The 17,450-nt window shown below is 37.8% G+C and overlaps 1 protein-coding gene across 1 annotated transcript; it reads right to left on the reverse strand.

The window, feature by feature from the left end:
* Positions 1-10,830: 10,830 nt before the first annotated feature.
* On the reverse strand, positions 10,831-12,512 carry LOC104814792 (cytochrome P450 94C1-like). The gene has a single exon (XM_010542984.1). The coding sequence runs from the start codon at positions 12,510-12,512 to the stop codon at positions 11,016-11,018; it is 1,497 nt and encodes a 498-aa protein (XP_010541286.1). The 3' UTR covers positions 10,831-11,015.
* Between the last annotated feature and the right edge of the window lie 4,938 nt (positions 12,513-17,450).

A 17,450-nucleotide genomic window follows, 5' to 3' on the forward strand; every position in this document is an offset into this window, starting at 1 on the left:
AGAGAGAGAGAGAAAGAGAGAGATACAACGTTGGATTCTCGTCCACATGTTTCAGCTGAAAGGTAACAGTAACATGTCTCACACGTTGTCGGTAAGTATTTGGTCTCTTCTTTTGATCGGGGCATCAATAACCTTTTGTTCTTGTTTTTTTTACACGATTAAAACGTTTGATAATTGAGTCGGAAGAAATCTGATCCTTTACAAATAGAATGTTTCCATTGCTTTTTAAATGTTGTATTTTAATTATATAATATAGAGTTGGAAATTTATTGAGGAAATTGCCAAAAAAAAAAGTTAGACCGATTTTTGTTATTTAAATGAGTAGTTTTTCTAATAAAAAAAATCAAAAGTGAAACTAATTCTAACAAAATCTAAAGCAAACAGAAAATCAAACATATATAATTTTCACACAACATAAAAAAAATCAAACCGAAAATACTCGAATTAAAATATAAACGAAATCCTAGATATCAATTTAGCATTAGCTCGACCATAGTGCAATACTTATAATAAACTGATGATGGATTAAGTACCATAATTGACTCGTATTTTTGGATGCAGGTACGGATATGGAACATGACGTCTGACGACAAGGATGATAAAAAAATCGGTCTTGGCAGGTTGCAACCAATGGCTGTTGAGACAAACAGACGGTGGAAATTCAGAGAGACGAGAAATAGCCAAGCTTCTCATACAAGCGGTAACTTGTACCATTTGGCGGGAGAGAAACTGTCGGATCTTTAGACATGAATCATGTTCAATTGGTAAGTTAAGGATGGAGCTCGATAGGATGGTGAGAGACATTGTTATTTCAAAGGGATCTATTATGCCTTCAACTAGTAATACCCTCGAGGATTTCTGGTTGCATGTTACTGCATCTATTCGACATCATTTGAGGGGTTAAACTTGGTCTTGTTTCTTTTGTTTGAAAATTTCTTTTTGATGGAATCCGTATGGAGTTTGTTTTGGACAATATGTCTGAGTTGTAACAAAACTGTTGTTTTTGGCTCGATTAATACATTAACCGTTATTAAAAAAAAAAACGCTATATGGCCGGTTAGATTTGTTGAGAATATAACCAAACTTGACAAGCATACACTCAGACCAAACGGAATGTATGATGAACAAGGAAACACGTGCATAGGAACTCAGAAGAAATTGACGGACATGCATGAAGAAATACACTCGGACACGACTTGACACACTTAGGAACGTGCATGGGAAGTCATGGGACCAAAATATTGACATGATGGAATATTGAAAGACTTAGTTTGAAGTAGAAGCTCTCTTAATTAGTGGAAACACAATCAGCCACTATCCCACTAGAATGCAATCACGTGTTGGCATCTTTACCTTTTCCAACAGACATGTTTTCACTCACTCAACATGTGCTGGGAATATCACATTGTCATTTCGTGTAGCAATTAGCCGTTAGGGTTGGTCTCTAGTTGTGTATAAATTAATCATCCTACGTACAATACAATGTATCTTCGTTCTTCATTTTCTTGTGTCTTGCTCATATTTTTCATCAACCTTTGATCAATCTTTTGTTTATCAATCTGAGTTTTGACATGGTATCAGAGCGATAAGATCTTTACCCATTTTTTTCATGATTCCGCTGTAAAATAAATGACAATCATTCAAGAAAAATCATTCAACCTCTTAATCCATTCATTAAAGTCAAGAGCCTTTTTTTTTCTTTGTTTCCTCTTATTTCTTAGTTTTAATCCTCCATGGATCACTACCAGTTTCTAATGGAGATTAAGGATGAGGTTTGGGAAGTATACACTACCATTCGACGCCTTTACAACATTCAAACCGAAAGAGGTGGGATGATTGAAGAAAAAATCCGAGAAGCAAAGGTTTGTTGGAGCAATTTACATAGGCTCATACATGCCTCATCGGATGAAGAAAGAAGCGTACAAAAATTGGTATTATGTATCCTTTCTCTATTAAATACATCATATGATGATCTAATCCTTTATGTTTTTAAAGAAAATATGGTGTCTTCATTTGAAATGGTTTGTGAAATGATTGGAAAAGATACTATACAGAGATTAATGTTTGATGTCTCCAATAGCATGGGAAGATATCAAGATTTTGTTTGTCAAACAAGTGCAATTTTTACTCAGCCAATGGCTGAAGATGTGGTGCCAACCGAAGAGGTTAAATCAAGCACCAAAGAACCAAAAGATGTAGAGACAAAGGGCATTGTCCTTGTCCAACAAGAAGCCGAGAATAAGCATCAAGAAGAAGATGTAATCTCGATAAAAAATAAAACACATTTGGATAGCGAATTCAATGAAAAAGAAGAGAGTGAGGAGCAAGAGGCCTTGCTTGATGACCTCGGGATGGAGGCAAATGACCCCAAAGAAAAGGCATTAACAAAGGAGACTATGCTACTGTTCTATTCTAATCTCACTCGGTTAGATTTATTCCCTTTTTATTTTGATTTTGGAACTAATGGTTGTGTTTCTTTGAGTATGTTTGGACAGAAGAAAACCAATATGCTCATGGGAGAATTTAGTGAACCAAGACATTTGGTCACGAACATGCAGAATATCACATGTTGGAAGACATCTCATGAACTAACAATGTTGTCCAAAACCAAGATGGCAACGTGTACCTTTGATCCTGGATCATTTAGGTATAAATTTTGGTATTCAAAACAGGTTATAACTATAAAGGTTCAGAACAAAGAAGTAATAAATGCCTATGTATCCCTATGTGTTTTTCATGATGTGTTTTCCGAATATAAAATAATATATACTATCCATGATGATAAAATGAGAGAAAACAAATTTTTATATTTTTTCACAATTATTTATGATAAAGGTGAGGAAAAATCCAAAGACAACGGATTTTTCTTTGCTCCGGTTATGTTTTTTGACCGTGTGCTCGAGTTGTGGCAGGAATACAAGGACGTATGCAAGCACATCGGTCAGGGGGAATGTTGTGTGGATTTCTCATTGAGTAAAGATTTTTATGAAGTCAAAATACTATATTCACTATACAAAGAGGTCTTTAACGATGGAAAAACACATACATGGTTGCAGAAAAGGTAAGGTAAGAATCACGTTTTAATTGCAATCGACTCTCATGTAATTTCTATTGGTTTTCAGATTGAGAAACCAAACGAGCCACCTCTGAGGATACTAGAAGGAGTTGTTATGATAAGAAAAGAACCGTTGGGCATTAACTTGTCAATCATGTTAAAGAACCGTGGCTGGCCAGAAATCAAGGATGCATATGGAAGAATATTTCGAAGATTTAAAGTTATCTACCAATGGCGCAATTGGAAAAGTACAAAGAAGAAAATGATTGTTCAAGCTCTTTTCAAGATTGGCTTTCGAATTCTCTACAAGCCACTCTTGAGGGGGAATGTTGAGAATATAACCAAACTTGACAAGCATACACTCAGACCAAACGGAATGCATGATGAACAAGGAAACACGTGCATAGGAACTCATAAGAAATTGACGGACATGCATGAAGAAATACACTCGGACATGACTTGACACACTTAGGAACGTGCATGGGAAGTCATGGGACCAAAATATTGACATGATGGAATATTGAAAGACTTAGTTTGAAGTAGAAGCTCTCTTAATTAGTGGAAACACAATCAGCCACTATCCCACTAGAATGCAATCACGTGTTGGCATCTTTACCTTTTCCAACAGACATGTTTTCACTCACTCAACATGTGCTGGGAATATCACATTGTCATTTCGTGTAGCAATTAGCCGTTAGGGTTGGTCTCTAGTTGTGTATAAATTAATCATCCTACGTACAATACAATGTATCTTCGTTCTTCATTTTCTTGTGTCTTGCTCATATTTTTCATCAACCTTTGATCAATCTTTTGTTTATCAATCTGAGTTTTGACAAGATTATGGTCAATTAGATTCTATAACCATGTGTTCCTTTTCCCTGGCAATGTTCAGTTTCGACACAAAGGAAATAGCACAGAAGCTAACCGATCATGAACTCGTTAAATTGAAGGAAACATTCTCCTAATGTGGCTAGCGATAACGATAATAAGAAAAAAAACCCAAAAAATTAACCAAACTTTTTCAATTTTTTCAGAAAAACCTGAACTCTATATTTTGTCAAATAAAATCCGAACTTTATGAATATTTTCTTTTTTAAACCCAACCGATGATGTGGCATCCTGATATCATCCTCTCCAACCCGTAAAACTCTCATCACATTTTTTACATGTCCAGTTTCCAGTTTTCAAGAAATGTCGGAAACCCAAATAGTAGAATGACGAAGAAAATATATATCGTATATTATATTTTTTATATGTAGCATTTACAAATACAAAAAAAAACACACAAATAATACAAAGAAGAAATAAAAAGAATATTCAAATAGTATTTTTTGTTCCTTGTTCTCTCATTGATCTACTTTATTAAATAGAACGAAAAAAGGCTAAATGCTTACATTAGCATGTGAAAAAAAAACGTCCTTTCCTATCTGCGGTTTCTTACTTCCATACTAAGAAACTGTAATTTTCAAAGAATGAAGAAGCATATACTCACTCTTGCAAACATTTTACCTGCAATGGCATCGAGTAGAAAGGTCCACTGTCATGAATATTGAATTGATCAATTTGGTTTTTCAGAGTGCTTGAGATCGAAGGTCTAATCTGATTCTTTTGTTTTTTTACAGATTCAGGTTCATTTCTCTATCTTTTGTTGACTAAGCTTAATATATATAAATTTATTAATTGAGTGTTCTTAAAAAAAGTAGATGAGAAATATGTAGTTTGCGTCCTTCAATGTGTATTCCAATTCTCCAATATAATGTTGGACAATGTGGTTGTATCTTTTCTGGTAAATGTATCTACATGTGGATCTCATTAAACAATTATATATACCTTGGTCATAGTTCTAAGGATTGGTTATCGATTTGATTGTTATGATTTTGATGGATTTTTTTGAATCGTTTAATGGTAGTGAATTCTGAATTTTTTAATATTTTAATATGTGAGTTTTAGATTCATTTGATATATAATATAAATGGCTTGAATTCTTCATTTTGTTTTACTTTTCGTTGTTTTCAATATATATGCAAAATATTATTCGCATTTTGTTTGTATCTTCGTTAAACCTCCTTTCGTATAGATTTTTTTTTTCCTTTGAAACTAAGTGAGTGTTTTTTTATCATTGTTTGAGTAAGCTTATATTTGGTATCGTGTATCATATACTATAAAACGTGATGTGTGCACTTGATGTTCATTTATTAAACAAAGCGTAGAAGATGAGTTGAAATAAATTGAGATTTTAAATATTGAAAATCGATTGTAATTAAACTAAGAACGTTTGTTTGCAATATATAATATTATTTAATTTAATTTTATCATATAGACTTTCAAAACGCAAAAACCAACAATTAACCATTACAAAAAAAACAACAATTAAAATAAATATCAAGTAATCCAAATTCAACAACACATTAAGACCTCAAAACATCAACCGAATTTGAAATAAGACCAGAGATACATGAATCGAGTGATGACAAACTCGACATAATATTTTACCCTAATTGTTTTCAGAAAGAAAAATCAATGGGGAGAAGTGTGAACTATAACGCAAAATTCGTAATTCACATTTCTCTTTCCTGTTTATTCAACTTATCGTGTAGGAACAATTCATCATGAGGATTTAATTTTGTTTGTAAGAAAAATCCTCCAATCACTAAATCAAAAACTCGCTGGATAAATATGAAATATATCTGACAAAAACCGTAGAAACTGTCAAGGTTTTACTGAGAAGTAATGTGAAATGCCAGTTTTGATCGGGTAAGGTTACTAAGTTTTACTGGTTTTTAATTTTGAAGGTCTTTCAACGATTTATCGAACCGAATTACATATTATAAGTAAAAGGTCAGACGGGTCAAGTCATATAGGAGCTTAGGTTTGGTAAATGTCGCTAATTTCTTTGAGATCAACTCATATAATAGATGATTTACGAGACGATGATAAATTTATCATACATAAAAAAACTAAGTCAATTACATTTAAAATTAAAACCAAAAAACAAAATTATTTAAAATTATATATGTATTTTCAGACCGTGCATTGTGCGCGGGTTATTAACTAGCTAAAAATAAAGACTGTCTTCTCCTACTTATTCAAAAGGTTAACCATATCTTAACCAAAATTAATCAAACCAAAACAATAAAAAACAAAATGAAACCGGCTTCGGACAAGATTATATCCAACAATCACCCAATCTTGTCATCTTCACTTTTCTTCATTCGGATTATTATCTTCCATGATCAACAACATCTTGCTATTCCTTTTCAAATTTTTTTTCTCCCTTTCAAACTCTCCACGTAGAGTTTTAGATACAAATTTCCTTCATTCTCGAATTATCAAGGTTCAAAGTTCTCAAGATATGCCACGTTTCTTTTGGAGATACCTTTTCATCGACGCAAAATACCATCATGTCATTCCGAGGGTCTTACAAACCCTTTCAATTCCACCACGTTCCACACAACGTAGTTTGAACTCGAGGGTGACCCTTCCCTCATAACAGTATACTTCTTCCTTTCTTTGAGTATACTTATATTCTGTGTCTTCATCGGTAACAGAGATTCTGATCATCACTCTAAACCTTTCATTGGCTTCATACGAATCCGTCCATGGATCTCTTCTTCTTTTCAGAGCTTTTTCTGCTCCATCTTCTTTTTTCCGGAGTTTTTCCTACTCCATCTCTTTTCTCAGAGCTTTTCTTCCTCCATCTATTTTTCTGAAACTTTTCCTACTCTATCTCTTTCTGAAACTTTTCTTGAAAAAAACATTGGATCCTGCAACGACACTTCTCATTCTCTCATACGCACTACAACGACATTCCGCCGTTCTCCGCCGACGCTGCAACGACACTCCGTCGTTCTCCCCATACATCGATCAACAATGTTGTCACTAAGAGTCTATCACTCCCTGAATCACAATCGTACTTTGATGCCACATGTTGAAACCGAAACACCCGAAATAGTATTTCAAATAAAAGAAACAAAAACATGTCGTGAAGCTTTCAAAAGAGAACTTGATCTAATTTATCATATTTTTAATCTTTATATAGATACAAATATAATAACCAAGCTCTATAGAAATGGAAACATGTAGCCATTATCCGCTACCTAAAGAATAGTTCTTCTTGTAACTATTAAAAATAAAGACTAAGACTTCTACTACTTATTCAAAAGGTTAACCATACCTTAACCGAAATTAATCAAACCAAACAATAAAAAAAACAAAATAAAACCGGCTTCGGACAAGATTATATCCAACAACGAAGATAGCCGCCATGGGAGAAAATCCTCGGACAGCTCTCGCTCGCTCTCGCCCCCCGGAAATTAGAGAAGGCGAGAGTCGAATAGAGAGAGAGGAGATGCTGATGGAATGAAAAGACGATTTACAAATGATAAGTGAAGAAATATATAATGAACTTTATTACAAATAACGAACAAAATCATTCGGACAGCGATGTTATAGATTCTCCTTTCTTAAACTGACGTGTTTGTTCGTACGCGAAATATTTAATAATTCGCCTGAATTGAATTTTTTTTATATATATTTTTTCAGACATTTAGTGGAAACTAGTCAAATGTTCAAAACTATCAACAAGAACTGGGATTTACGTAAGTGTTTTTTTTTAATCCTATAGGTAAGTTTTTTCTTTTAATACAAAGCGGATGGGGATATCCGTTATGGAATGAGAAAAAAATATAAATATTCCAAGTATTATATATTCGGATCGATCTATGATATAAATGTAAAGATGTTCGATGCAAAATGTATAGATACATGAAAATTACAGAACAACCACTCAACCGACACATATATACACAACTCAACAAAACCAATTTAATAGTGAATGGATATATCGATACTGGAATTTGTCAAGTGAGCATATATATATATATATATATACGGTGATTATACAAGCCCTCATTTGTAATTCTTAAAAATTGCCCACACGATTTGGTTTTGTTTCCTTCCAAATGATTTCGTCATAAAACAATTGTGTATATGGACAAATTTACCTGGGCGCTTGCTTCGTGATTATCCATTGTCTCCCCCGACAAAGCAATATGAAAACATCGGGCGCGCCGCCGTCGGTTTATGGCCCATTTATTCTCTTACAAGTATGGGATCAGATCACGATCGACGTATCCTCAAAATAGCCTCCATATTAAACTTTATTTAAAAAAAAAACACAAACACCGAACAAAGCAAATACAAAGTTTACAAACTACATTCGAAACCAAAGAGAGCAGACATATATATATATATAATAGGAAGGGAAATATTCAGCGTTGCATGGACGTAGACGCACCTCCTCCTCGTTGGGAACCCCGAACCCTAATCTTCTTGTATAACGTCGCCGCCGCAGTCAAGAACTCAATCTTCTGAGCAGTCTGGAGAATTCCGACGATCTTGATCGCAGTTCTCATCCTCAGGGCGTCGGCGGCCGCCACCACCCCCTTCATCGCCGTCGCAATCCAATCCACATCCGCCTGCGCCGCCATGTTATATCCTCCCTTCTCTGCCGCCGTATGGCCCTCAACGCCTCCGCACTCCGCTGGATCTCGGCCAGCCGGTACTCGATTGTCGTCTCCGCCACTATGGTCTCCAGCTCGAGCATATCCATCTTATCCATCTGCTCCTCCGTCAAGTCTCCGATGGCATCCTTCACGATGCCTATCCCTATTCCCGGCTTGAAGCTGGCGACCCAGAGGAAACAGGTCTCGAGGCGGGAGAACCACGTGGGAGAGAAAAGGGCGAAACAGTGGTTTTCCCTGACGACGGCTTTGCGTTCGAAGTATCCCTTGTATTGGCGGATGACACGCGCGATGAGATCGTCACGGTCGCAGAGAAGGGAGGAGTTCGTCGTGGAATCCTTCTTTCCGGAGAATCCATTCTCCGACGAACTCCGCGAACTCAGACGACGCCATTGGAGAAACCCAAGCGGAGCGAGTGCTCTGGACAACCTCGGAAATTCGAATGGCACGGTACATTACATATAAAGGGTGACGTCAGGGGAAAAATTGGAAATCATACTTTCTTACGGTTGGACGAGAGGGGATAATGACGCGCCGCATGGGATAACGTAGTTTGATATGCAGTGTATAAAAACTCATGGTATTATGAGCAAATTCCCTAGTTTTGTTTTTCTTGCGGGGAACCAAGGGAAGTCAATGAATCCACAGAAATCGTGTAAGAAGAAACGGGACTAGTAGTCCGGTCAAAGGGGTTTTCCATAGTATTCCCCGAATATATATACATTCTGAAATCGACCGCACAAAGATAAGTCACGTGCCTTAACCAAATCACGTGCTTCTCTCTTTCTGGAAGCCATACCCAGTACCCGGTTCTGCTGCGTGTGCGTATGTATGTATATATACCTTAACCAAATCACGTGCTTCTCTCTTTCTGGAAACCATACCCAGTACCCGGTTCTGCTGCGTGTGCGTATGTATGTATACATTCTGAAATCGACCGCACAAAGATAAGTCACGGGCCTTAACCAAATCACGTGCTTCTCTCTTTCTGGAAACCATACCCAGTACCCGGTTCTGCTGCTGGGTATGGTTTCCAGAAACCGGTCGTTAGAAGAAACGACGCACAGTTCGGCCCATGTATGAATTGGTGTTTTGGGCTAAAGAGCCTTCTAGGGAGTAGAAAGAGAGAAACCTGGGTGCAATATCCACCGTCCGATTTAAACTCAAAACCCGGCAGCCCTAGGATCGATGCCCAAAACGCAACTCACGCACGCCCGCCGCCACAACGAACATTCCCCGTTCTGTATGCATAGAAAACCTAAAATCGCAAACCAGAGTGAGTTATCTTTGATTATTTGTTTTTTCTCCGTCGTGTTCCGTTATCTGCCGGTGAATTTAGTCATCTGGAGCTGGTTTAAAAAAAACGAGTAAGCATAATTTTTTTTGAAATAAATGCAAAGACAAAAATGGAAAAAGAAGTAATTATTTATTCGCCGGTTTAATATTCTATTTCATGGAAGCTTTAATGTGTTTGTCTATTGGATTTGGATATGTTATTCAAAATTGGAGGTTGTCTTGATACGGACGGTGACCTGTATATCCTTCTGGAGACATTTTTTTTTATCTCTTTATTTGATTATTTTTGTATTATACTATTTGTGTATGTAATTAATACTCCATCCGTTTTAAAATAATTATTGTTTTAGATTATTTCACATTTTTTTTAGATCATTAAATTATGTTTTTTTTTTGTTATCAATTCATTTTTATAATATTTCACTTTGAATCTCAAAATTTACTCATATTTTGTAATTATATACTTTAGTTTCGAGTTCTCTACGGACTACTATCAAAAGTCAAAACGGAAAAACAAGGGTTTGCGATAGAAATTACATTAATTTAATATTTATTAGAATATACATGAGATAAATGTAGAAATAGGCACGTGCCAATATTTATGAGCGTTCTATTTTAAAATACACATGTTTCCATTATTTGATTTCTTAAATTATATATTATATTTTCAAAATCACTCAAAAATTTTATACGATTGTATGGAAGAGTCAAATAAAGAACAAAAATCATATTGAATATTTTTTTTTTAAAATATATAGAAAACAAATAATGAGTAATCGAAAACACACGTGATAGTTTATAGTATTTTTAAAAAATATATACGGTTTGATACGAATAAAATAGTCGAATATACATTATAAAAGTACTAAATATTCCTATCTAAAGATCATGTAAAAAAACAAGTTATTGACATTAAAAGAATGTACATACAAACATACAAGTATGGTCTTTAAAAAAAAAAAAAACATACAAGTATGGTAAATTTACCATAGTACAAAGTGTTTTTCACTACCAAGATTCAAATCTTATCGGGCCAAATATTATAAAAAAAAAGTATGGTAAAATTATGGTGTTAAAACACTAATAACAACAACATCAATTTAAGTGATTATAACTATAACACAATTAATATAAATATAACATCAATGATGGTGTTGTGTCACCTCTCGTTCCTCGATCAAAACCGGTAACCCGCCCCGAACCGTGGCCGTGAGACCCGCTTCGAATATTGGGATCCATCCCGGATCCGCGACCCGGATCCGAAACCTCCTTATCAGTGCAATCGCAACGCACTTCATCTCCACCAAAGACATCTCTTTCCCCAAACAAACCCTAAGACCCGCCTGAAAAACCGGGTACTTAAACGGGTTCTCGGATGAGAATTTTCCATCTTTCAGCCATCTTTCGGGTCGGAATTCGTCGCAATCGGGTCCCCAGATCATATCCATTCGACCCATTGCGTAAGGATGGTAAGTTACCTTTGTGCCCTTCTTAACAAAAGTCCCGTCGGTCAAAACGTCGTCGTCTAATGAGAACTTTGAGTCGAATTGAACCGGTGGGTATAATCTCATGCTCTCGTGTAAAGCCGCGTGGAGGTAATGCATTTCTCGGGTTTGGTCATACGTGGCGGTTACCGGGTCCGGACCTGGACCCATGACCTGATCCAACTCGAGCCGGATGCTTGACTCGGCGGTTGGGTTCTGAGTCAACAACCAGAAGAAGCTGGTCAACGCCGAAGCCACGGTGTCACGCCCGGCGAGGATAAAGCTTATCACGATGTCTCTCAGGTACTTATCATCGTTGATTGCTCCCATGAACCGTGATAAGAGATCGTGCTTATCAGAGAACCCCTTTTCCCGGCGCTCGCTTATCAGCTCCTCCGCTAACCGGTTCACTAACTGAATCGATTCTCTCAGCTTTTTCTCGGAACCGATGTTCAATAACCGTTTGATCTTCCAAACCAACGGTACAGCCACTAACGCGCGTCCCGCGGACAAACGCGACGCGGCGTCAAACGCGGTTGCGAATTCGGAAACCGGTAAGGGTAACCGGAGACAACCTGGGTCCAAACCGAACGAAAATTTACAGATCGTGTCGAAGGTGAACCGGCGGAGAATGTCCTGGAGGTCCAAAACGCTGTCGCTTCGACCAGAGACCGAGGTTAAGAGCGGTAAGAGCCTCTGTCTGATCTCGAAGGTGACGACATCGAAGGCGAAGGATCTGGTGGAGGCACTACCGAGCTCGAGGGATGCGAGCTTCTTCTGGAATCTCCAAGAATCTCCGTCGACATTGAAGATTCCCCGTCCGAGGAGGTCTCCGAGGATGGCGGAGAAGGGTTTCCCTTTAGGGTAGTTGTCGAAGTTGGTCTTGAGGATGTGTTCGACGTTCATGGGATTTGCGGTGACGGTGTTGTTGATGACGTGTACATGGACGGTGGTGGTGGCGGAGCGGCGGAGGAGATCGGTGTACCAGTCGGAGAGGTTGTCGAAGCGGCGGCGCCACCGCCCGGAGACGAAGGTGTCGCAGATTTCGCACGTGCACCATAGATTCAGGCGAGAGATGCAGATGGAGAGGGAGAAGAGGGAGAAGATGAAGGTGAAGGAGAAGAAGACGCTGGAGAAGAACAGTGCTAAGTCCATTTTGTGAGAGAGAGAGAGAGAGGGAGAGAGAGAGGAGGAGAGATCGCGGGGTCTTTACAGTTATATAATATAATCATTGTATATGGGGGCAAAATGTGTGTGATGACGTGGTCTTGTCTATTGTGTATTTTATTATAACGTCAGTGCATGAATGAATTATAATAATGTTAGCCTTTGTTGAATTTTGGCGATTTCAAAGTCGTCCTACATAATATGGTTCATGAACTTGGGTATCATTTCACCAAAAATAAAAACTTAGGTATCATTTTCAATCCTTATTTTATTCTACAATTCTCTTTTAATAACACACTTGATTCAATTATACGTATATAGTATTTTTAGGTTAAAGAGCATGGATGAGCTACAATGTAGGCAATATATTATGGAACAATTCAAACGATTTCAGGAACAATTATTTCTTAGCGGAAAAGTCATTAATCTTCCTTCTTTATAGATTGAATTTTGTATACTAAAAAAATGAATTTGCAAAATATATCCTATCCAAAAAATTGGATTAATATTTTATATTATTAATTGTTTTGATTACGAGATATTGTGAGAAAGAAAAATATAAGTTTTCGTTTTACGTGACCATGTAAAATATCAGTTTATCAACTAAACCTCTCGGCATTGTAATAAGATTATAAAGAGAAAACATTGACAATGTCAAATAGGTAATAGTAGTAAGATAATATATGTTATATAAAACATAAACACGACTTTTAAAATACCGAATAAGAAACCAACGTCCCATACTAATCTATTCTTTTTCCAAAAAAATGAATCAGTATTTTGAGTCAAATTTGTAGTAATTCATGTACACATATCTTCATAAATGAAATCTAGGTATCCACCATCTATCTTTCTGATAGTGCCCAATATACCATGATTTTTATATGATTCATCCGGTATATTTACTCTGTTTTATGTCATTTAAGACGTTTAAGTGCGTGTTTAGCTTCAGTTTCGCTTTGGTTTAATCTTTGCATGTACTACTCAATAGAGCGGAAAAAAAAGCGAAAACCGAGAGATTTGTGGAACAGAAAAGAGAACCGATCGTTTCAAGGCATTGTGAAATAATCGTTTCGCCTCTCGGACGAAAACAGAAGGATTGATCAGAAGGGGGAACCGATCGGTTCATACTTGTCAAACCGATTGGTTCGATTTGCGGAAAACTGAAGACTTGCTCAGAAATAAGAACCGATCGGTTCGCTCTATGCGAAACGATCGATTCGCATACGGATTCTAGAAACTTTCCGATTTTGGCCAAAGTGAAAAAGAAATAAGAGGGAGAAAGCCTCTAGGCCGAATTCATTATGAATTTTAGCAGAAAATGCATCTAAGAGTAAAAGAAAAAGGGAGAGATTATCATGAAGCAAGAGATCGGAGCAGAAGACGGAGATCACGAAGCCGAGAAATCGACTAAGAGTTTCTTCCTTATTCTATTTTACGATGTTTTGTTGTATTGATATGATCTCTGCCGTCTTGATGTTTAGCGAGTAGTTCCTTTGCTGTAGGTTAGAGATTTGCTATGTAGGGATCTTTGGTTTTTAATTCCAGACTTTGTAGATTTATTTATTCCATTCAGTTTATTGAATTGTGCTTAATGCTTTTGATCTTGTTAGCCACTTGGTTGAATGAACTTAGGGTTTCAATTCGCATAGAGATATGAGATTTTAATCTGGAAATAATTCAATAAATAGAACAAGTATTGCATCGAGAGATGAATATTTGCCTAGGGATTATGATAGCGTTCGTTCATGTTGGTTGTAATGCTCTAGGATGATCCGTGATATGACATTTTGAATTTATATTGATTCATTTGTTTATGAATGCATATACCCTTCCCGTTATATGATTGACATGTTTGTTATATTTCGGTATCCTTAAATCATTAGAGAATGATTCTAAACTCCCTGGTCAGTTATCATTGTGGGAACAATGATCAATTAAGACTAGCATGAGGTGTGATCGATGCATTCGATGCATATCGATCACAATCATGGGTACTCGTTGTGAACGAGTGACTGGATGACCCGCATGAGATTGTCATATGGACAGAGTCATGACTTGAATCTCATACAACGGTTCGTTCTTAGATCCTCATACATGAGATGTCTAAAGTATCTGATATGAGGAGTGTCGTGTCTTGACTGCGTCAAACGTCGTCTTTAACCGGATGATTATAATGACGTTGATCAGATACGTTCAGAATCATATGGAGATAGAGACATGCAATATGTGACTTGTCACCTCCTTGATAGGAGAGATATCGCTGGGTCCTCTCGTGGAAGTCGGACTATGAAAAACGTGTGGCCACGCTATAGATGAAGTTGCATCTATTTTCTCAGTCATTTTGCCAAGACGAGAAAGCGGTTAAATTTGAAGGGTGGCTCAAACCATGCCCTTGTTCAACATATGATATCGTGAGACAAAGGATCAGAAATCGAGCCGTTAATGCCTTGGTTAGACCACCTCTAACTCAATTCTAAGTGGGTGGTCATGGCGTTTTCCTAGAGGCTAACCATGATTTGTGGTTCGGGAAAGGTTCCCGAAGTCACTACCACTTAGAATGGGCCTACAGGGTCACACACCATTAGGGATGGACTTATACATGAAGAATCCGAAGAATGGAAATGAGATTTGACCGAAACGAACATGAAAAAGGAGTTTTCAGTGTGTTGGTCCGGAGTTGACCAAGTTTGGTCAGCCCTTGACCAAGTTTGGTCAGTCTAGGAGGTCCGGAGGTCGGTCCAAGGTCATATGTCTAGGTCTGGTCCGGTTGACCAATAGTTGGCCAGCTCCGGACCAGACGCTGGGTCAGACGGACCGAGGACGTGCGAGCGTCGGACTGACCTGACGAACAAGAGACTTGGTCCAGAGCTGACCACACGTGGTTCGCCGGACCAAGCCTCCAGCTCAGGCGGTCCGAGAGCTTCGGACTAAGTTTGGTCCGCCAGACCAAGCTCTTGGTCCGGCGGACCGGGATCTGGAATTTTCCAAAATTTCGGATTTAGGGTTTTCTAAGCTTATTTAAGTTTGAGATTTCGTTCAAACTTAATTAAGGTCACCCTAAGACTAAGAGATACATCTAAGAACCCTAGAGAATTCGTTCTTTTCGTTTTTTGAGCTTCTCGGGATTAGATCCGATCTCTTGAGTTACCTTTTTTTTCACTAATCCTAGTAGATACGTTCCAAAGCGTTTGGAATCTTTTCCGTCAGTGTGGATACGTGTAGAGGGACTGTAACTTCAATCGTAGGTGATTAAGAACAACCCCCGGATCAAGATTTGCTTCAAGAAGAGGTAATATTCGATTCCTAAGGTGATATACACGGTTTTCGGGTTTTGCAAGTTTGGTTGCGTGTGACGTTTGACTAGGTTTAGATTTTCCTTCCACTGCATGAAACCTAGTAACCAAACCCTAGATCGATGAGATCGCATGCTAGGAACCTGTAGCGAACCCCAACAGTTCATGCATCCAAGGTTTTAGACTATTGAATCGATAGATTAGTAGGATAAAGCCTGGATAGTAAGGTTAGACTCGAGAGGGTTAATCTCTACTTTAAAGCTTGAATTCCCTGAATTGGATAGATAAACCACTGCGTTTGCATCTTTTGAAAGATCCTTCCATGTCAAGCAATCCCAAGACTGCAATGTTTATCATTCATAGTTTACAACCGATTTTCATTATTTGCTTTGATATGTTTCATCACACTGTCATATTTTCTCTTTTGGGGTATTACAACACCTTTGGACGCGACAATCATAGCCAAAGAAACTGTTGAAGACTTAGGGCTGAACATGGAAGTGGCCCTTAACCGGGAAGGATACACAAAACCTACAGAACAAGTTGAAATTGAAAAGGAGATAGGCAAAGACATTCTAAGTGAAGAACACACAATCACTGATGCTTTTGGTGAAACGTAGGATGAGACAGGAAAGGAACCTGAGACTCAATCCCATTCAGAAAGAGTGCCCACCCCTGTAAGTTCTGGTAACTCTGATAGTCTATTAATCGTTCTCCAGCAGAAAGCTAAGACGAAGAAGGCTACTAAGAAACGGAAAGCTACCTCAGCCTCAGTGACGGAGACCTCACAGGTCACTAAAGGAACCAAAGTACAGAAGACGACACAAACTGCTCATGGTGTAAGCTTTGGAGGAACATCCTAACCTCCCGCATCAACTACTGAACCAGATGATAAAAGTGTCAAACCCTTATCTGAAAAATTCTTGTCCTCTGAAACTAAGAAAAGGTTTGATAAATTCAAAGGAGTAGAAGTGATAGTTGAGAGAAATGTGAATGTGATGGATTTCCGAAAAAAATGGAGTCTGGAATTTGTTTGTAGAGCGACAACTTACTGGAACCTTGGCATATGCAAGATCTTTTATCAAAACACTTGTGCGTGAATTCTATGCTAATCTCACTCAAAGTACTGACATTTCTGGTGATCCCATGTATCACAAAGCATATGTACGAGGGAGGTTTGTTGAGTTTTCTCCCGGGATCATCAACAGACTGCTTGACACACCTGATAATCTAGATCAAGGGTTGGTAGCATTTCTTTTCGATGCAACACTTGAGGATATGGAAGTAGCTCTCACTAGTGAACATGTAGCAGAGCGAAATGGGAAATTTTGTATTTCAGACCTCAAGTTTAAAAGCCGTGTAATGCAGTTAGTTGGGAAAACTAATTGGTTGCCCACAGATGATCCGATGTGGTTCAAGATGAACTTGCCCGACTTATCTTTAAGCTCTTGCGAAAAGAAGAGGTCAATCTGGGGTGCATTATCTACAACCACATCCTTTCCCGAGCTGCTGATTTGAGAGTTCGTTTTTTTCTGCCTTAGCCATGCCTAATTCAGAGTTTGATTGTGTGGCAGAACCCTGAAATTATGGTTGACTCAGAAATTATAGAAGTGATTCAACGTCCTCTGAC

Source organism: Tarenaya hassleriana, unplaced genomic scaffold, assembly GCF_000463585.1.
Source record: "Tarenaya hassleriana unplaced genomic scaffold, ASM46358v1 Cleome22, whole genome shotgun sequence".
In the NCBI taxonomy this organism is placed as follows: Eukaryota; Viridiplantae; Streptophyta; class Magnoliopsida; order Brassicales; family Cleomaceae; genus Tarenaya; species Tarenaya hassleriana.

Excerpts from the sequence above, each read along its gene's own strand:
- LOC104814792 (XM_010542984.1), bottom strand. The coding sequence starts at position 12,512 with ATGGACTTAGCACTGTTCTTCTCCAGCGTCTTCTTCTCCTTCACCTTC.